Source organism: Seriola dumerili, unplaced genomic scaffold (assembly GCF_002260705.1).
Source record: "Seriola dumerili isolate Sdu_G_001 unplaced genomic scaffold, Sdu_1.0 BDQW01000149.1, whole genome shotgun sequence".
Classification (NCBI taxonomy): domain Eukaryota; kingdom Metazoa; phylum Chordata; class Actinopteri; order Carangiformes; family Carangidae; genus Seriola; species Seriola dumerili.
The window spans coordinates 18,962,028-18,984,428 of NW_019174404.1; the positions used below are offsets into that span (position 1 = coordinate 18,962,028).

General features: G+C 39.5%; 2 protein-coding genes across 2 annotated transcripts in view; one reads left to right on the forward strand and one right to left on the reverse strand.

Annotated features, from left to right (window-relative positions):
* Positions 1-22,401, forward strand: part of clip4 (CAP-Gly domain containing linker protein family member 4) — a 174,287-nt gene that overhangs the window by 107,814 nt on the left and 44,072 nt on the right. The window lies entirely within an intron of this gene.
* Positions 1-22,401, reverse strand: part of alk (ALK receptor tyrosine kinase) — a 321,320-nt gene that overhangs the window by 59,706 nt on the left and 239,213 nt on the right. The window contains exon 5 of the mRNA XM_022751149.1: positions 10,135-10,268. Coding sequence (XP_022606870.1) covers positions 10,135-10,268 — 134 coding nt within the window. The remainder of the gene's footprint in view (positions 1-10,134; positions 10,269-22,401) is intronic.

Sequence of the window (22,401 nt, forward strand, 5' to 3'; positions counted from 1 at the left end):
ACTCCCCACACCATTGCACCACCAGCAGCAGCCTGAACTATTGACACAAGGCAGGTTGAACCTATGGATTCGTGCTGTTGATGCCAAATTCTGACCTTACCATCATCTGCTTCAGCAGAAATTGAGATTCACCAGTCTAACCTTCATTCTTCCAGTCTTCAACTGTCCAGTTTTGAGGAGCCTGTGCCCACTGCAGCCTCAGATTTCTGCTCTTGGCTGTCCCTGTCTCTGAGATCCCTTTTCCCAAATCTGATTGATGTGAACATTAACAGAAGATTCAAACCTGTATCTGCATGTTTTTATACACTGCGCTGCTACCACATGATTGGCTAATTGAATAATGGCATGAATAAACAGATGTACAGACCTAATAAAGTTCCTTATAAAGTGCTTGGTGAGTGTAAATTCTATCATGTTGACATTTGCACTATTTGTAGATTGAAGGCAGTAGAGTTCAGAGAATAGTTGGTGAGTACTCTTAACAGCTCAACCTTATATCTCTCTAATAGAATCTAGTTACAAGTGAAAATTCACACACAATAAAACCGTTCTTTAGCAATTATATTGTACAACACAGTAAAGCCTGTTATTTGAAATTACATGGACAGAAGTGACTCAATGGCCAGATTAAATATTCCATGCAGGAATTCTCAGTACGAATGTATCCTCTACAGAATACCATGAGATTTAAGGTTGCTGTAGCTTAATGACTGACTTTCCATCAATGATGCTTTGAATCCATAACATCCAGAAATTTTCTCCTTGCTGCCAGGTCAGGGTTGATTTAGACATCTGTTCCATTTGGCATGTGTATGCTGGGAACACTCTGCTTGGTGCCCTGGGCCATTTAACACTTGCTCAATATCTTAAAATCAAACTACCTGTTTAGATTGCCTTGGAAAGGTGCCTGCAACAGACACCCAGTTTGTGTTGAGGGGATGCTGCTCAGGGAAAGCCCCAAGGCAAGAGATTAGAGCTAGAATGTGATGAAGCTTCGTACTGCCAGATAGGGCCTTCTCTTGGCAGGTTGTATCTTCTGTTAATTGATGAGCTGTGTTTTTTGTTTTTACTTGCTCCCACTTTTTTGTCAGTGCACATTCTCTTAGGAGCTAACAATGTGTGACCTCCAACAAGTCTGCAATGGAGCTAAAAGTATCCTGAGCCATCAGATGATCTACAGATCCTCACAACAAAAAGAGAAGAAATATCAATCAAATTAAATTCGAGTAAATCCGGCAGGTAGGTGAACTGCTGGCTGCCCCCAAGGCTCCTGAAGGCCTTGGCTTAAATTAAAGAGTGCCTCCTTTCAACATTCTTATCTTAATGTACTTATGAAATCAAGATACAGGAAGTATCTGTGATGAAAAATTACATTTTAGTTCTGATCTTTTAATCCAGGCCCACAGAAGGGGCAGATACATAGGCAGAGAGGCAGAGATCTCTTTTTATGCTTCTCTTAATCAATATCTTTACAATACATTCAACTGATAGTATGAATAAAATAATGGACAGTATGCCATGGAACAAATATTTTGGCATTCAAGTCATTTGACAGGATAACAAAATTCCACCACTAAAAAGTACCTCAAGAAAAAATACATATGGTCTTTTTAATACTGCTGCCACCCCAAGGCAAAAATGCAGCAAATAATCAGCCACTCAGGTTATTCAATTAAAACTAATGAACTGATACACAATTTGCAACTACGCATAATGATTGAAATTATGTGACTAACTGAAATACAGACAGGTCAAATTAAAGGAAAACCAACATAAAGTGTCTTTAGTTAGGTGTTGGGCCACTACGTTCCGCCAGAACAGCTTTAATGTGCCGCGGCATTGATTCTACAATTCTCTGGGAAACTACTGGAGGCATGAACACTGTTCTTCTAACAGTCATTCCTTACTTGGTGTTTTAATGATAGTGTTTGAGAGCGCTGTAACACGTCATTTCATGGTCTCCCATAGGTGTTCAGTTGGGTTAAGATCTGGTGACTGTGATAGCATATGATTCACATCATTTTCATACTCATCAGGACACAAATGTTTGATCGTCACTCAGAACAACTTTGTATTGATTTGCAGTGACCCCTCCCTTTTCCCTCATTAGTGACCCTAGGTGTGTTGGCAGAGGGGGCGAGGTGACTATGGTTTTCAAGAATTGATGTAAATTACAGAAACTTTCTTTTGGGAGCTTTTCTACATTTGAGTCACAGACTGTAAAAATAGAATCTGTGACTAACCCTGTAGTCTGTGTCTTAGCCTCTAGGCCTACCAAGTCAGATAAAGATTTTGTAACAGAATTCTCTAACTTCCTGTCTCGTATTGTTCCATTTCATGATGGTGTTTATACAAGGTGATTTTAATATTCATGTGTGTTGTCCAGTTAAGCCCATGGTGAACAATGCCCTAGACTTCTTTGGCCTTAGCATATATACAAGGGCATACCCTTGACCTTATCATGTTTTATAGGTTTTCTATTGATAATAATAACATAGAAGATGCATGTTTTCTGATTATATGCCTATTGTCTCCAACGCCACCTTATCTAGTCCTTTGTGTACTGCCCCTGGTTATTATTCCCATTACATAAATTGTCTCACTGCAAATCAGTTTGCTGAAGCCTATCAAAGAACTGCCATTGCAACCTCTATTTCTAGATGCTGAGCTTCTCTCTAGTCCAGATAATCTAATTTCCCTTTTCCATTCCTTCTGTTCAGCTATCCTGGACTGTGTAGCCCCACTCAAATAATAGACATCGCAAACTTAAATCCCATCAGTAGTTACACGATTCAACTCATTCAACTCTTAGGCAGGCCTGACAGAAAGCAGAACGGAGATGGAAAAGAGATCGCCTCTTAGTTTCATTTAAAATATTTAAAAACTGTCTGACTAATTTCCAATCAGCAGCCAAAAATGCCAGAGCTAAATATTTCACTGAGTTAATCAGTAAACATTCTCACAGACCAAAAATTCTGTTTATCACAATAAATTCTGTTCTCTATCCCCAAGTATCCACAGACATCTGAAATTGAAAACATTAGATCACATTAGTGCCTACGGCACCCAGCTACCTTTGATTAATCAATTTCAACTGTTTTCCTTGTCTGGTTTGAGGCACATAATCATGCATATGAAACCCACAGCCTCCTCTCATGATGTTGTGCCCCTCTTTATCATAAAGTACACTTTTGATATGACTGGACCTTGCAATCAAGGTATTATTAACTCTCACTTAGCCTCTGGCACTGTCCCTGAATGTTTTAAACATGCAGTAAAAGCACAGACTCCACTCAGAAATCCTAACCTTGATGTTAAATGTTTAGGTTACTATTGGCCCATTGCTAAATTACCTTCTTTTTTCCCCAAAATAATGGAGAAAATTGTCCTGTCACAACTGCAAGCACTCCTGAATACCAAGACTCTTGATCCACTTCGATCAGGGTTCAAAACCCTTCACACCAATAAAATGGCTCTAGTGAAAATGTGATCCTGGTTGTGCTAGATCTTAGTTACATCCTTCTGACACATCTTGAACTGCGGGTTGGTATTACGGGTATAGCACTATACTGGTTGAAATCTTATCTCAAACATAGGACATTCTCAATGGCTACAGGACAGTTTTCCTCTTCCTCTGCCCTGTCACCTACGGGGTCTCTCAGGGATCCATTCTGGGGCCAGTTAAATTTAGCCTCTTGGACACATTATTAGGAAGTATATCTCAGTCACTTCTACGGTGATGACTGACAGCTTTATCTTCCACTAAAATCTAGGGATTCCCTCCAGCCATTCAAAGTTGGATGGCAACATTCACAAAACTGAAACAGTTATCTTTGGTCCCTCTATGTCCGGAAACCATTTCACTAGTAAGCTAGACCACCTAACTGCAACATATATCAGTCTTTCAAATCAGTTCTATTGTTACAAATAGTTACTATCAGTAAGGAATCATTTCCAAACTCAAGCAAATTCTGTCTTCCCATGACATGGAAAAAGTAATTCACGCCTTTATTACATCACAACTGAAACAGTGTAATTCCCCATATTTCAGCCTTCCCTAGTCGTCATCCTCATTCGCTTGCAGATCTCTTCATTGGCTCCCTAGTCATTTAGGAATCCACCTTAAGACTAACTCTTTTCAAAGCTCTGAATGGTGAAGCCCCATCTTATATCACTACTTAATAATTAAAAGATGACAGAACTTTTGCAATTGCTGTTCCACGATTGTGGAACCAATTACTGTTAGATGTGCTCCTCCATCTGTGTTTTTACGTCTAGGCTAAAACTTTTTATTCACTGGCCTTTTTGGCCCAATAATCTTTTATCTGTTGTAATGTCTATAATTCTATTTTTGTCCCTGGTTGTTTAATGTTGTCTTTGGTATGTTTCTTTTTGTTTTACTTTTACTTTATTTTAATATCCTTTGTACAGCACTTTGTTCAGCTTGAGCTGTGTATAAATGCGCTTTCAAGATAAACTTTACTCACAATTAGGACAAGTGGACCCAAACCATGTCAGTTAAAGCCCCTGTTAGATTCAAATATAATGGCTTGTGGGGTAGGCTGAGAGCTTTTTTATTACATTTTTTTGTTGATTTCATTTTTGATTTCATTTTGTTGAAAACAAAAGGAGGAAGGCAGTACATACAACCTCTCAACTTGGTGAAGTGGTTGCACCTGAGGGGGACAGATCCTTTCCAGACAGGAGTGGACAGACAGAGAGGACCATGTAATCTCTTCGCTGCTGTGGCTCAGTGAGTTATTTTGCCCTCCCGTTCCTGCTCTACTTGTGTTAGTGAAGCTGTCCATTTCATTATTTTATATTCATGTAATTAACATACAAATGTCAATTAGATGGTAATCTGCATTAGAAATAAAGACCAAGGAAAAAAATGTGGTTATAGTAATCATTTGCTTGTAGTGATCATTTTGACCTGAACAGACAATTGGTTCCCACTGCATATTTTGTATATATATATACATACATATAACAGTATGTCTCACATTTGCCACAGTTGTTTTGTTAAAGATAAAAGCTCTTAGTGTCAAGTTAAGGCAGAGGCTTTTAACAGTGAATGTTAATATTAATCACCATTAATTAGCAGCACAAAAGTATACTTAGTAAATTTCATCCTCCTACTGAAAGCTTTTCAAGCTCAACACCATTAACAAACACCCTGCTTACAATAATGTACACCTGCTTGACATTTTTCAGTCTGCACAAGTATACATGTACAGATATATGAACACTGCCAGAGCTGATGAATCTTTACAAGACTGACACGAAACAATTTTCAGTGAACCATATCACCCAGCCTTAAAGGCCACTGCTTGATTGTATGACAACACTTATAAACCTTAGCTGCAATTTTGGCATTCTTTTGATGTGACATTCTTCACGTGTGTGAATAGACTGTGTGTGTGTATATATATATATATATATATATATATATATATATATATATTACCCTGTGCTTGTCACCCAATAATGAAATCTCCAGGGATGAGTTTATTTTATTCATGCAGTCAAAGTGAAATTGAATACTCAATTAAAGGCTTATGCTGGAGAATGTTCAGCGCATTTAAAGGCGAACCTCACTACAGCACTATGATACTGAACAGCTTTTTTTCCTCCAAATCGCCATCACCCATCCATCCACATGTCCAACATTCTGTCCACTCCACCGGCTTTCTCCAAACCTATTTCCCTCATTGCTTCCACAGGGCCGTGTGTGATTGATGGGCCTAGGGACACCCTCACTCTGCTGTGTACCTAATCGCAAAGTATAGACTTGCTGTAACGCTCCATTAGGAGGCTGCAGCAGCATGGTGTAATGGTTAGGGAAATTGGCCAGGGAGGGGAAGGTCACTGGTTCAAATTCCCACGGGGTTCACCGCTGCCTTGTCTCAGCTACATGTCCAATTGGAAAAATGAATTGTGACAAGTTGCAGGGTAATGCATGAGCACAAATACCAAATATGATCTTCGGTGGACAAACATTATTTTATTTACTGTAACTGTAAAGGCAAATGTGACCTTCTGCCTTGCCACAGTACTATGACAGAGGCAAAGTCAAATCTGCTATTGACACAATCTGGTAATGAGCTTTATAGTCATCACAGTAGTCTGTGTTTACTTCCAGGATGAGGAACTGTGGGACATTAAGAGTGTCATTGACAGATTTGCTGTGCTTGAATAATTAGGTTTTGTGCACAGCTATGCCACAACCATCAGAAAAATACTAGCAGAAGTAGAAAAGTAGAAGAATCCTAACTTCCTGTCAGGAGGATGAGCTCATATAACCACACAAGTCACTTTAGGGGCAACAAATTGGATTGCTTGTTGGCCCTGTGACTGATGAGTTAATTAAAGTGGAGGGGTATGGAGAGAGAAGTCAGACATTGCTCCATTTATTTATCCTGTATTGACTATATCTCCTTGCACTTCACTGGCTTGAGTAATCGCGGCCTTTCTGCTCAAGAAAACAAGTAAGAGGGAGGAAAGGGACATTGTCATTGTCAAATTTGATTAAAACAGAATTTATCTACAAGATTTAGCAGAATTTGAGTCAACTAACAGTCCGTGAGGAGAATTTTGACTTCTAACTGCTGCATATCCCAAGGCAGATGTGCTGAAAAGACAACAACAAGCAATACACCACATGAGGTTAGAAATGAAATTAATCTTTAGCATGATTTCTCTCTCACTAAGTCCTAAGTCCTCAGAGTTTCTTGAAGTCTGCAGGAAACCATTATGCAACTGCCCCAGTGTAAAATACAGAACATTTTGTGTCCACAGACTTATATCAGGTGAAATTAAAACTTGAAACCTTTGGGACCAAATTTTATACAGTTAATCTACTTTGGATCAGTCCCCTCCCCCCACAAAAGCCTGACAATACAGGACATTAATAGCTGTAATTAACTAATTTTGAGTGCAAGCGACTGGAACAAATAAAGCAAACGACTGTTTTCTGCCAGGGAAGGAATTGGAGAGCCTTAATCGAGCTCCCTGGCTTCATGTTCTGTGCTAGGTAGGAAGGAAGGTAATTTGAGCCCAGCCTTGTGACAGGTGCTGGAGGGGAAAGTGGGGGAGCTTTAGAGCACCGCGAAATGTGGAGAGGCCGCACGGCGAGCGTGCCGAGACGGATTAGGGCTTAGTTTGGGAGTGGGATGTGTGTAGTAGGTGTTGTGCTAGGGGCCCAGGTGTTGCCTGAGGAGAATATGGCACGTCTGCATCCTTTCTCTTTCTACTAGCCACAGCTTATGTACTGCCTGGGAAGAGGAACACAGTGAACCCAGAGAACAAATAGACACTGTTCAACTGAGGCTGGATTTGCATGAGCAATAGCACTCACTCTGCCCCGTCCTTACAGTGACAGAAGAGACAGTTAGACAAACAATCACTGGAGAATCACTAATGATGTAGCGGGACTGATTTGTTTGTGTGTGGATTTGAGTTACCTTTATGTTTTTCTTTTTTTTTGCACTTTGATCAGACGCTCTCCACATGCAAAGAGAGTCTCGGGATAATTTTACGGAAGTGACTGATTCTCTCAGTTCTCACTTGAAGAATCACATAGGACCAGGACTTATCTTTAAGTATGAGATTTGGACTTTTTTTTATTTTTAGTTTATGTTAAGTTAAGTTAAAGTTAGCTATGCAGTGTTGAGACTCAAGGTAAGAAATGTGAAATTTATGAGCAATAGAGATCTATTTTAGTTTCCCTCTTCTTCTCCTTTCCATTATCTCTTTTTCTCTCTTCCTCTCCTTCTCACACTCTCACAGACGTTCATTTACATATATGACAACCAAAATCAGATAATGTAATGGGGAAGTCAGGTGTTGCTGATTTGTTATCAGGCTGTCAGTGCTGGCGAGCTGTGAGAAACTCACCTCAAATCCAAACATCCCATCTGAACCAAATCTGAAGAATTAGAGATAGACAAATCTTTCCTGTTGAATGAAGTTCCTCATTCATTCGCAGCTAAATATTGACCGAGCATAAAAGCTATTTCATTGTTGCAGAGCTCAAAGAGACTCACCCTCTATAAAAGCAGAGGAGATTAAATTTTCTGGACTGTGTGCATCTCTCTGAATTTAAAAAGAGGCCTTGGGGAATGATCAGCTTCTTAAGATGCTCTGTATGGTTTTATAGAAAAATACAAGCTAAAGCCTTCCAGTATGTGGGGTAACAAGCAGTGGAATAGAGTGGACTTTGAAGATGCTGTGCACAATGCCGGTCTACCTGTCAGTCTTTTCTCTAAGTGATCCACCCAAAATCTCTGGCTAAAAATCAGGGCAACTGAGGATGACAATAGCTGACAGGAAGCCGAACAACTGTTCAAATAACAAAGCAATATTCCCAGGTGTCCTATATGTCCAGTAGCAGAACCTTTGCCACTGTCCTACAAACAGGAAAAAAAACTAAACCAACCTTTCCTCGCTGTTTCATGTTCATGGGGAAAATGACCAGAACCAGTTTTTATGAGACCACAAATAACAGATGAATAATAATAAGCCACAAAATAAGGCTATGTGTAATATGTGCTGACAGAAGGTATGGATTTTGATCATAATCTCCAAACGTCTTTAAATCTGGTATCAGATTGCGTGAAAGGGTAAATGAAATGGTAAATGCTGGCAGTTGCAGTCCTACCGCCAGCATTCACTGCAGACTGGGGATTATTTTTCAAAAAGAGGAGCTTTATAGTTCATCCTGCATGTTCTATGTAGTGCAGATGCAAAAAAAAAAAAACAGAACAGTATCTCATGTGCCTTTCTAGAGCAACAAAAAACAACAAAAACTAAGAAACTGCAGACTTCTAATCAGCATATTTACTGAAGATGTCTCAAAGTTTTATATGAGAATACTAATAGAAATACATGATTGCAAATCCAGATAAAAAGGCAGGTTTGTAAGGACAATGTTGTGTAAACAACATTATATCAATGAAGGGATCTCTTTTGAGGGCTGCTGCCAGTTTTGAGATTTAATTTAGTCCATGAGAAGCAGCTACTGGTGGAACATCTCTCTCGGTCACCCTTTACTTGATTATTCCTTTTTATGTGAGTTCAGCAGACTCTAACATGGTCTAGTAAACAAGTTGGGTAACTTTTTTTAATTTTTTTTTTTACAGAAGTCTGAAATTTACTCACTCACTCACCAATTCCTGCTTATTTCAATATATAGCTGTTTGTAAAAATGATGACATTTTAGATATTAAATACACATGGATGATTTCATACAATCTGTCACATTAAAATATCACCTGCTTGGTATGACATTTTGTACCTCTCTGCCTACCACAGATCTGCCTGTTACTGTTAGGAAACAAGGACTTTATCCATATTTCCTAGTAATTCACCCTTGAAATGCTTAAGCAAGGGTTGCTGTGCTCCTGCATCTAGCTCAGAGGAAATTGAATCAGTTATATTAATCCAATTTCAGGAGCTTTCGAGGTTGACAGAGAAGGATATTATTTGAGTCTCGAGCAGTCTACGCATTTCATTCCACAACAGGGTGTAATAAAGTTAAAAATCACAGAATGTCGCTGTGCAATTTCCACTTTGACATGTTTGAGCTGCTTTGGGAACTCGGTCACTGTGCAGACATGTGACACACATTTAGTCTGTATATACATACGTTATATACACAGACTGATAGGAAACACACAAACACACACATATTGGAAAAACACAGAAAAAAAACCAACTGAAAACTTAAGAAGAAGCCCAAGAGTTATCACCTAAAACCCTGGTTTGTACTTGTTTGTACCACTTTATATTAGATCAGATAATTAGATAAACCAGAAAAACTAGAGGCCAGAGTGACATCCAATATGATGTGACTGAAAAACAGCCCATGTCAGTACAATATCCAATTTATAATGATATGAAACAGATGGGAAACAAGCAACAGTCTGCATTTTCGAAGCTGTAACCAGCAAATATTTGTACAGAAAACTTGATACAACACTCAATTTAGATTTATCTAATTCGAATCGACTAATAAACTACTTTTTAAAAGTTTTTCACACATTCCAGTGATCACACAAAGTATCCTTAAAAAGAGCAGCATCACCATTACCTTACAATAATTCCGAAAGAAATTATATGGATGTGCCAGCTTACCCATAGTGCAGTTGGTGGTGAAGTGGGGCTCGATGGTGGCTGTGTCATCCTGTGGGACCCGCTGATCGTAGCTGGCTGAGACCCGAAAAGGCGATCCTCCGTGAGTGCCCAGAGTGAGGTGGACCACTGCCCAGCTGCCAAGGAGAGAAAGCAGGAGCATGGTCAATGCAAGGATCAGACACCATGGCTGACAGAAAAACCCACATCCACTGCGGGGGTTGGGGGTTAGGACAGCATGAGCCTGTTCTGCCTGAGCTCCCAAAGTTTCTGAGGAGGGACTGTCCAGGACTTGAGCAGAAGCCGTCATGGGGGCTTCCTCATTCTCTTCCATTTTGGGAGGGTCGCTTTCTTCCTTAGTCTGGTGATGCATGGCTCAACCTTTGAGCCCACCCCAGACTCTTGTGGAGGTTTAGAGGTGGCGCCTCAGTTGAGAGCTGCGTGTGAAGATGGCACTATGCCTAGACTTTAAAGCCACTACTACAGCAGGTGTGTGGTTGAGAGACAACAACACACCCAGGTCAAGTTCTTGTGTTGAGGCAAGCTGCAGTCCTGCGGTGAATGCTGTCCTCCCTCACCCAGCAGCTGGCTTTGTGTAGTTCAACTGTACCTAATTTTATTAAGCAAATTGTGCTGATTTCTCTTTGGCTCCGAACTCATCAACAATATCTCTCTCTCTCTCTTTCGCTCTCTCTCTCTCCCTTTCTCTCTGTCTCTCTCTCTCCTCCCCTATCTTTTGCCCATCCCTTTATTTTTTACATACAAGTCCTGACACTTTCTTTGCTGGTATCCATACTATCATGCTGTTTTCATTAACAGTGTCCAGTTTCCAAAGACATTTCACATCAAGAGCTCAGATATATAACTGAACAGATTTTGACAGTTTGATGTTACAGTACATCATGATACTTCCTCTCTGGCTCTAAAAACCTGACTGTCTTCTACATAAAACCAACTTACTACTCCATCTTTACTTAAATAACTATAAATGTATTTATTTATAAATAAAAAACAAATTTCTGCAATATAAAAGTCTTTGCTGTCAACACAACTGAATTGACTTACTCAAAGTCAAATTGGCTGAGGACTTGCAATATTCAAGCTGCTGAGCCCTCAGTTGAGCTATGTCATATTTTAGCCATGCTATTTATTTTGGCATTAAATCAGGAAAAGGGGAAAAAAAAGTTCAAACTTAATAAAATGACAATGATTAATGGAAAAGGATTCACTCACAGTGACAACCCACTGTGAATTGTCAGCCAACATCTACATCTCTGTACTTAGCTTTTTAGTCTCTTTTAGCTCATTGTTTAGTTTTAATACTGACTGTATCGTTTTGACTGCTCTCATCAATTCTGTCTCCTGCAGCTGTTATTGGCAAAAAAGCTCAGACAAATCCACTGTACCATACCTGTCCAGCACCAAAAGATAGACAATGATAGTTAGTTTGTACAAAAAAATAGTTAAGGAAGAATGTTGCTAATTGCTAAGTTTTTTCTGGATGTCTAAACATACAACTGTGCTGTAACATGTTAGCAGCAATTTTATAATACTTTAATTTGTCAGGGTTGTGTATCTGTACCTTGCCTTCATAGTGCCATCTATAAATGTCACCTCACTTACACCATTTGCACTCATGCAGAGCCTACAGTCCTGACCAGGTCCTCACCAAACATGCTGTATCCCATCTGATCCAAATAACATTTATCAGGCTTCTTTCATGTTCAGTTTAATCTTGTGGTTTTGTGCAGTTTTTAGTGTAATGGTTTTCTTTTTGGTTGTCCTTTGCATCTGATCAGTCACTGAAACACCAATTTTCACAGATAATGCTTGCTCCAAGTCAAAAGCACTTCCCTGTCTGTTTTTGAATAAAAAGTTGTATAAACTGCAAATTGTGTGCTGTCATTTGTTGAGGACAGACCCTGCACCTTCTGTTATTAGTAGTATGGCTCTTGGACTTTGTTTATGCTCCCATAAAGTCTAACCATCTGGCATTTCCTTACCATGTGGAGCCATGTTGTATTAGACACAACCCAGGCCAGAGCTGAGACCACTGTGGTGTCCACAGGTTAGTGGTTGCGGCCTGTATTTTCAATGTAATCTATCTAACCTATTAATTGTACATAAAATCATATACTCTACATTTCAACTTTGAACTCAACTCAAAAAAGTACAATTATTGCAATATGACATAGTTCCGTGTGTACTCAGTTTTGTTGTAACCCGTATTTGCAAGATGTCCACAATGATATTATTTTTTGATATTAAGTGATATTATGATTAATATTAGGACCACCAAATTGGAACAATTTCACCACAGGTCTTCACCACCCACAGACCCCTGCTGATAACATTATTCTCACAGATCTCAGAAGGTCTCTACCTTTCGATTATGACAAGTGCACTGGGAAACTTCCCGTGTTTATTTTGGGGTTTATTTTGTGCTTTGTTTGGAGAGAACTGTGCTAGTAAGAGTACAGCAAACATAAATGCACACATGCACACACACAAGCCTCCACTACACAAACAGGCTCTGAGCTTTTCTGATTTCCCCAATGTCTCTGCCCTGACTCCACAGGCTTTGCATTACTGTGGCTTTGCCAGCTTCCCCCCTTATGTTTTTCTTTTTTTTTTTTTTTTTTTTAAATGTTGCATTGGCTTTCCTCTATCATCCCCTCTTTCACTGCTCTCACCTTTCCAAGTCCCTTTCCACTAAACCTCCCTCACTCCATCTCTCTCCCTGTCCCACCACCCAGATTTTGCTCAAAGTGGAGGGAAGGTGTTGACCAGATGGGAAGTGATTTTATAGCACCATAGTACATCGTTACAGAACAGCTTTGCAGTGTGGGACCTGCTCTCTGCCATATCCCATAATAGAAAGGAAATGAAGCCCTAGATAAGGGCTGCCACTGTCTCCTTGATAACCTTGAAATGATTCGCCAAATGAGTAATATACATATGGTGTGGCTGAATTCACCACCAGCCCAGCTGAGGGCTGAAATGGTCTTTCTGTTGAATGAGTACTCAGCATGAGGATGATGGGATTGTAACTGTACAGGAATGTTTGTCTCCTTGTGCATAAGATAAACAGAAGCATATGAGCGACAACCCAGTGTGGTGTTAAATACAGATAAACAGGGATGAAAGTGCTCCGTTTTCAAATGTGAAACGCATGAGGAATCAGCAAAATCTATAATTCGAGAGGTGCAGAAGTGTAAACAAAGGAGTTTGTGCCTCGCATTAAATATGCTCAATGTACTGATAATAAAATGGACAGAGCTATACTGCATCCTATCTAAAGTGATCAATGTAAACCTGATCTCTATCTACTCACAGTGTAAAATTGTACACAAGTCTCCTGAACTACTGAATTATTTTTATGTCTTATCACGTTATGTTTGTGCCGGCGCTCACAGGACTGATTAACTGAGCAGTGGATCAGAGCAGAGCTGCCAGAGCATATCACTCAAACATTTAAATATAATTAGCAGCATACCATGCAATGCACAGTCCGAAATATAAATAAATGAAATGAAAATGAATGATAAAGACTCCTCATGCAGGAATTAGATATACATGACTAATCCAAATGTGGATGCTAATAATTCTCATTATGGTCCTTTGTGTCCTAACAGCCTGTTCGTTATTTAAAATCACCTGACCTTTGTTCAGACTCCAGTTTGATGAGAGCTTCTCCCATGATGAAAATGTTTTGTTTTTTTCACCATAGAAAAACAAAAACAAAAAACAGCTCAGGCCAACTAATCTTTGCTGCCAATTGACAATTCTCATTTCATAATGCTATTCATTTATGCTCCCTTAGTGCTCTGCTCTGGCTAATGTTGCTCTTTTAATTTTAATTTAGAGTGTATGTGTGTGTGTGTTAGTGAGGATGTAGGATGTTTATGTCCTAACCACATTAGGGTTTGTTTTTCTTCTGGGTTCTGGTTTGCATTAGCTGTGAGTGTCATCCATCACGACATGCAATTCATGAAGAAAAAGTGTGTTGCGTGGTGGTAATGTTTCCCTAAGACCTTGTTGGACACATTACCAGAGTGAGGTTAGTGCAACTTTCTAACTGCCCTACAGTATATAGTTGTGTATTCTCATGCTTCTGTCCTCACAGCACACATCACATTGCAAGCTTTCTGTTTCTCACATCCTGTGGTTAAAATTACTATTAGTGCAAAGACAATTTTTATTCATTAAAAAATCATTCCAAAACAGATTATACATTTGTTTGACTTGTTTGCTGTTGAGCACAAATCACTGTCATTCAAAAAATAATAACCCACATTGAATTGTGCATTTCCTGTATACAAAATGGCTTCAAATACAAAAATAAAATAAAAGCCAGTTTCCTTTCATGAGAAAAAAGTTAGTTTTGCCTTTTGAACAATGTGTGTATTTTTCAGTTCCTATCACTAATTACAACTCATTTACATGCAACTGAAAGACAATGATGAGGGCATCAAATAAGTGTCTTCCTTGTGTGTTCATTGGCCCTGCTTCAGTGATTTCCATCACATGCTGTTTGGGTTGGTTAGTTTTTTGTCACTGTCCGGTAGTCAGGAAACAATTATAGACTGCAAATTGAATAAGTAAACTAATTAGAAAACTAATATGAAGAAAAGGAGAGTGAAAGAGAAGAGGTAAGTTGAATTCAGCTATGGGGGCATTGAAGAACAGACAGCACATTGTGGAACGAAGCCAGTCGTGCAGTCGGGCTAGGAACACACTGGCAGCATGGCATGTGCGTGGCGTCTGCGAACGTCTTAGTTTTCATTACAGTGCCTATGTTAATGGGTTAGAGCCATTAACATGATTAACATGATCTAGAGATTCGGCGTCTTGCCTATTTTTCACGCGTGGCGCATCTCCAGCAAAATTAGACAGATATGGCATAGATGTTTATAGTCATATTGACATCACACCAGCAACATTACATAACATTGACACCTTTCACTATAGTTGTCTCCGTCTTGGCTGAATCTGAACATGACAAAGACATGAAAAAAAATCTAAATATAGTTTTTAACCGTTTTAGTGGCTGCATGTGGAGACAGTGGCATTTTATAGACATCTTATATTCAAAAATAAATCGGAGATTAATTTATAATGACAAGAAATCCAACATTCGAGTAGCCTGAAAAATCTATGAAGAAAGATAGAGCTGGCAGTAGCAGTGATGCAGCAGACATGCAGCTGGTGTGAACACACACACGTGCGAGCCACGGCAGTTCAGCAACACAGCCACCACACACATGAAACACAGGCAGGGTTTTCTCAGCGTCAAGCACAGCAGCCAACATTTGGCCAATTTGTTCTCATCTCTGTTTGTGTTTACAGCACTGACATCATGGGCCCTATCTTACACCCGGCACCAAGTGAATCGCAAGTGTCTTTGTTCGTTTCAGACCAACATAGTTGACATTTTCCCATCCAGTGCCCACATTGTTTAAATATCAAATACACTTGCACCCATCTGAGCACCCATAGGCGTGTTGGTCTTAAAATAAGGGTGTGGTCAGGTGCATTGTTGGCGCATTGCTATCTTGAGGCAGTGGAAAGTAATTGTGCTATATTGGTCAATGGCACAGTATGTCACTGTTATTTTAAGGATGCATTGTCAAGACAGTAGTATGAACCTACAGCACATAAGTACGTGCACAAAGTGCGTACACTCTGCCTGATATGCACAAGCTGTCTGTGGTGAAAATGAGCTTCATATGTTTGGAGTCAGGTGGAACATTACAACATAGCCCTCAGAAGGTCGGACCTTGCATATTGTGGCATATTGTGTTTATTATTACTATTTATTTTTATTGCATAACACTGCCAGACATCATGGATGTCTCTTGGACATAAATGAGTATCTGCAGAGAGGCATTCTTTCCTACTACCTGGTAAATAAGCCACAGTGTTTCCCATTCATCACCTAGACTAAATGAATCTTGCCAGTTTCATAATGAACCAATAATTTATTTACAATTCTCATAATAAACATTCAACTCTAACATCTGATGGTGTGATTTGTGCTGTTGCTTCTTTGTAGAGCTGTTAATTGATTCACTCAGCCCTTCCTTGCCCCTCAGGGCACACAGAACTGCTGCGTGTGTGTGCCGGGACTGGGTTCACTGGTCAGTCACAATCAACTCACCACAAATACAATCTAATCCTGTGGGAAACACTGCGCCATTATAATAGCAATCCTCCAAGGTGCAAGCAGGTGTGGCTTTTAAAAGGGAATGGGAGATGGTGATTGGGGATTGGTTTGTTGAATGTTACACCCAAAACACTCCCATGATTAATTAAGAGACCAAGTACAACCCTTTTGAACCATGCACCTGGTGCAGCAACAGGTTTTTCTGCCATTAAATTAGCAAATGGGGATATGGACATGCCCTAAACACACATGCTCCATGTGTTTTAGACCATGCGCTTCATGAGAGGAGTTAAATTTTATTGTCCAAGGCATTCATGCTGAATGACTGTATAATCACAATGCTCCAAAACGATCATAAATGATACCACACAGATATTAAAAATGGTGAAATAAAACGGTAAATCTTAATTTCTGACAGAGATTACCAAAACTAAAGAAAATCTGCAAATCCTGTAATGATCAAATATTGCATATAGACTTGTTAAATAAATCTGTTTTGGGTCAGCTGAAGGAAGTACTGCAACAGAAATGTTGTACAGAAATGAATCTGATTCCGACCTTTGTTATGTGTCACCTCTCTCTCTCTCTCTCTCTCTCTCTCTATGTTTTTTGTCTCTTTTTGCACTTTTATTTGCCAATTAAAGGAAAAAATGCCCAAACAAATCTTAAAAAAAAATATTCAAATGTCTCCTTGTCTTGGCCAAATAGCCCTCTGTAAAACACAACACAACCACAACCTGGTGATGCTATGACAAAACAAATAACTTGTAATGTGTAAGGTATCAACAAAATACAGTGTGTTGTATTGACAAAGCCATTTAAGCCAGATCCCAAAGCCTAAGTGCATGAAATGGAAAAGATTTTCAATCATCCCCAAAGTCCAAGTAACCAGTTGAATGCATCTGTAAAACTAAAGGAAGGGGAGGACAGAAATGGAAACCCTTTACATGGTAATGGAATTTTTACCCCTTAAGAGACATTGCCATAGGTTTCGATCATGTCTGCCGTTTTAAATTGAAGTGGTTTTTTTTCATAGGGGAAAGATGAAATTGATTGAAAATCATGCTGTGTATGACTCGGTATGCATAGAGGCAACAGGGGTTAAGGAGTTAGGAGATGGGTGGTGGTGCTGCCGTGATTGCTGCTAGATCAGGATATCTACTTAAGCCACATTGATTTTGACTGTCAAATGGTGTAGTGCATAACAGGTGTAAGCCAATGTGTCTAAGAGAAGTGCAGATTAGATTGAATGGCCTGACATGGCCCAGCTGAATGAATGTCACTTCCCCAAACTAAACAGAACACATTTGAATGCTATCTGTTGAGAGCAAAATCTGTTATGCCCTCATGCAGCTGGAATCATAGTTTAGATGAGGTTACCTGGGGATACAGGCTTGACTTGACTTGGGAACATGTTTCTGGCAGAATTCAGTGTTTGTTCAGCCAAAGTGGTTAAATGAACTCTAAAGATCTTTTTTTCACACTGCTCCAAACTTAATTTTTCAACCACTATACACTACATTCTCAGCAAACTACATCACACACGTGCCTCACAGACAATGAATAACAAAACAATTCCATTATAGCAGTGAGTGAACACACAAAAACTGGGAAAAGGTGGTTTAGCCGACAGTAATCGTGAGGCTTTTACATGATTTTACAGCCTAAAACTTCGGATTGCACTCAAGGCAAGTATTAGCCATTGTATATTCAGATGAGTCACACCTGAATACAGCTATCTTGAATTTCTATGCTAAGCAAATTATTCTGTGACTGAAAAATGAACAATCTGCCAAGAGCAAATTACAGAGGATGAAAGCAAACCCAAGCACATAAACAAACCCAGATGAAAAAATGGGATGCAAGTGAGTCCACCAGGGATTCGTGTCAGTGTGGCAATTTCACATGCCCTAAAAATATACAAGTTCTCCATGAACCCAGACCAAGTGTGTAATTACCAGTGGTGATGGGGAGACACACCCCCTGCAATGTGCCAACCTCTTCAGTAAGACATTTAGCTCCAGTAGGTGGCTTTTTGAACACATCTTTACAGAGGCACAGCTATTCTATTTAATGACAGGGATAATGTTGACAGTGTGCTGCTGTTGCTGATAACTATTGTACACATGGACTTTTGCTGTATTATGATCTGGATTTCACTCCTTCAAACACTTCTGAATGCAGGGTCTGCTGTCAACCATGTGAACTTGTGTGAACTGACCAGGTTATCTGACATAAAACTGATGATTAAAGCAAAGATGCACTCACTGGTGAACACTTGCATGAGCGCTGTTGCAAATAATTCATCTCCTGCACAGTAGTTAACACTGCCTCCTCCTATGTTTACACAGAACTTAATTGTTGAGGAAGTAAAATACAGACAAATTGGGGAAAATTCAGTGTCAAGACGTGCAAAGCTGATACAGACCTATCCACAGAGATTCCAGCATGTAGCTGCTGCCAAAGGTGCATCTACTAAATACTGACTTGGAGGGCCTGAATACTTGCAAACACGTAATGTGGGCTGAGAGAGTGAGTGGAACATTGTGAGAACAAAAAAACCTACACAGCTTAGAGAGAATACTGCACTGATGATTGCATATTTTCATCTTTACTCTTTTTTCACTTTGTATACAGTATCTTGTCTTGAGAACGTGTTACATAGCAACAAGGTTAAAATACCATTTTGCAATAGGTTATTAGATTGAAATGTTAAGCTTCAATCTTAGTTTTAAATCAAACCAGAACAAAATTCTGCTACAAATTAATAGAGGTCAAACTGAAGAGGGAATATTGGCTGACCATAAGGGCTTACATCAGAAACTGTGAGAGAATTTATAAGAGAAATTAAGAAAGGAATGGGGGAGGCCATGCCAAGACTGATGGAAACAGATGACTTAGATGTCTTACTGTTAGCCGAACATAATGGCAATGCATCAAAAGAATGACAGGTCTACAATAAAATCTCCATTTCCATCTTCTGAGCATCCTTCTTCAGCGTTTTAGGTTTTGCTAATAGAATCTATGTCTTGAGTAAGCATTGTATCAGCTCCAATGTTCATTGCTTGACAAGGTCCTATAATGAGATGAGATATTTTGTATCTACTGCTAAACACCCTCTCATGAATAAACTGTCTGAGTGGAATGTATTATAGTGGATAGGGGTTAAGAGGAAGTACTGACACAACTTTGGGAATTAAAATATGAATTCTAAATTAAATGAGTCCAAACCCTGTGTGGGCTCAAAACAGAACATGTCTTTTCTATATAATGCTGTGCGTCAGCTGATGATTAGAAAATGATTTCAGTGTTGTGAAGTAGTGGAGCAGGATTCTCACTTGACTTGACAGCTTACTTCAGTTGACTATCTGCACTCTGACATCTCTTGACAATTTTTGTGGCTACAGTAACGTCTTTAAAAAGTATCTGAGGTTTAGAAAAAAACAAAACTTAATCCTGCCACTGAGACAGAAGAATCTCAAGAACTGGGGCAGTTTTGCCATCTGGAATAGCGGGAGTTTTAATGTAGGCCCATCCATGTGTGGGCTGGCAACACTGATACAAAAGACAAACAAATGTCACATTCTGTTTGATTCTGTTTGATTAGACCGGCCAGCTGGCTCCATATAAGTGTGTTTGTTTGTGTTGTGGCTGTAAATTCATTACATCTTATGAGTGAATCCTTCTCACTTGCTTTACTTTGGTACCTTTTCAAGTGACAATTGCAACTTGGTTGTGTCCATACTGGGGTAAGGGGATCTCTGGCATGATTGACCAGTCTGGGCCAAAGTTTTATTGCTCATTTTTTTCTTTCCCATTCAGCTGCTGTTAAAATCACACAGAGACAACATGAGGTTATTTATCTAGTAACCTTTGTTCTCTTATACATGAGTGAGGTGTCTCACACCGCAGCATTATCTTTAGAAGCCTCTGCATCATTACCAAGCCAATTGTCAAGGCTGAGCTCCTTGCTTTCCCCAAAAAAGGGATTGATGCAGCGCCACTCATCATTCAAGATAAGCCCAACGCTTCCTCAGTATGTGAAAGGTGGATGCCTCTGGTGAGACACCCAACTCATGTTATCAGAGAACAGGGGTTACGGGATAACTAACCCCTTCTCTAAAATAGTCCTTTCAGTGTCTCTTAATGGGGTTATACTGACTCCTCTACTGCCAGATAAGCTTATCTGACTGGCAGTCAAAGAGTCCACACTCAGGACAGTGCACCAGGGAGGGTGCATTGACATACAATTTTTTGAAACCCAACTCACTGTAGCATGAGTTTCTTCAGTAGTTACAACCCTAAACTGGGCTGAGATACTGTCACTCCTTTGGTGAATCCGCACACAGTCCAACAAGAGGCTGTAGCACTTCTGAAGTGTAGGCTATATCAATTACACAACACAGCTCAATGGGTAAGATTGTTAACTATTGGGCTCACCAGTATGTAGCTTAATCCATGACAAACAACTGAGAGGAGCTCCTATACTCTCCCTATCAATGTACAGAAATGCTAGAAAGGATATGAAAACTTTATTTTGAGTTGGGAAGCTACTGTTATTTATGGCATATGGACATTGCTAGCTATTGTTGCTAACACTTGTGCAACATATTTGGTAAGTAATGGAGATGATTAATTAGTTTTAGTCAGCTTAATAGCAGGATAATTTCTCAAACCCTAAAATTATGTGGTAAAGAGTGAGCTAGTTCTCTGAAAATAAAGCTATGTGCTACCAAATGGTGATAAATTAGTTTGCCTCATTGTTCTGGTATGCTAACCTCTAAACTAGAAAAATGATGAGTGATGCAAACTCAAACACCGGGGAACCATGTGGCTTTAGCTGACAAGGGCTTAATGACAGCAGAAGTAGCATCTTCACATAAGACCAGCTCACATGCAATAAATAGTGCAAGCATCAGCACAACACCACAGTGCTAAGATAGTGCTGTACATATGACAAATAAACCTGTCCTCACTACAGTCACCATGTATGATAGGGAAGTACTACATGTTGACAGCTATCCCAGCCATTTTTAGTGCTATTTATCACTGTAGCTGCTTTCCCTCCCTCAGTCATTTGCCCCTCTAATCTAATTTCCTATAGTGTCATTCATTATCTATGCCACAGTCTGTTACACTGCTTCATACTCTCTGTCATGCTTACTCTCTCCTGTTGACTGTGGTCTGTTTCCTCACACTGTTCTATAATCATATGTGTTATCCCCCTATAATGCTGTTCTGAAAAATTCAGAGCAGCACTGTGTAATGATATTGTGCTGATTGAAATATCACTGCAATTGTGAGTTGGGAAATATCAGGGCTGGGGGGGATCAGAAAACCATGGAAACATGTGAACCATGCTTGTATAGAGGAATGGAAACTACCCTCTCTTCACACAAATAATGTAAACTAAATTTTGTTTACAGTTAGAAAACTGGATTGGATACTGCAGTAAATCTCCACATTAGACAGATATTAACCTTGTCATTAATCTAGCAAGCTCTCTCCATGACTGATCGTCAACACATTTGTGTTTTTTTCTTGTCATTGTCAAATTAAACTGCATATCCAATTTGGTTTGGCTTCTGGTGTACCTTACATGGCACATAAAGCATGGAAGACCTCTACAAATTATTAAATTCAGTGATGAAAACTTTTCCTCTCAGACATAAACTGCTATGCTATTACAAAGATGAAAGGCATGGGGGGAAAGATCACATGGCTCCTTGCACTTTTTAATTATGACCCAAATTCAATTACTTTGCTACCTCATACTTTACAGAGCCACAGGAAATTGCTCCAATCGAGTGACAGCACTTGTGATTAAAACATGTTCACTTTGCAACATAAAAATGCTGCTGTTAAAGCTTTGAGCTCACAGGAAATGGATAATGGCTCAAAACAACAGGAAACAGTTACCCTCTTCTAACCAACTAATTCATCATGTCACCAGACCACATCACATGTTAGATGTGTGATTTAACTCACAAAATAATGCTCTTATTTTCCCTGCAACCAGAACATGGGACAGATCCACAGTATGCTCGTGCTAAATAATAAAATATAAAGTTTAATAAAAACCCTTCAAGATAAATTGCTCATCT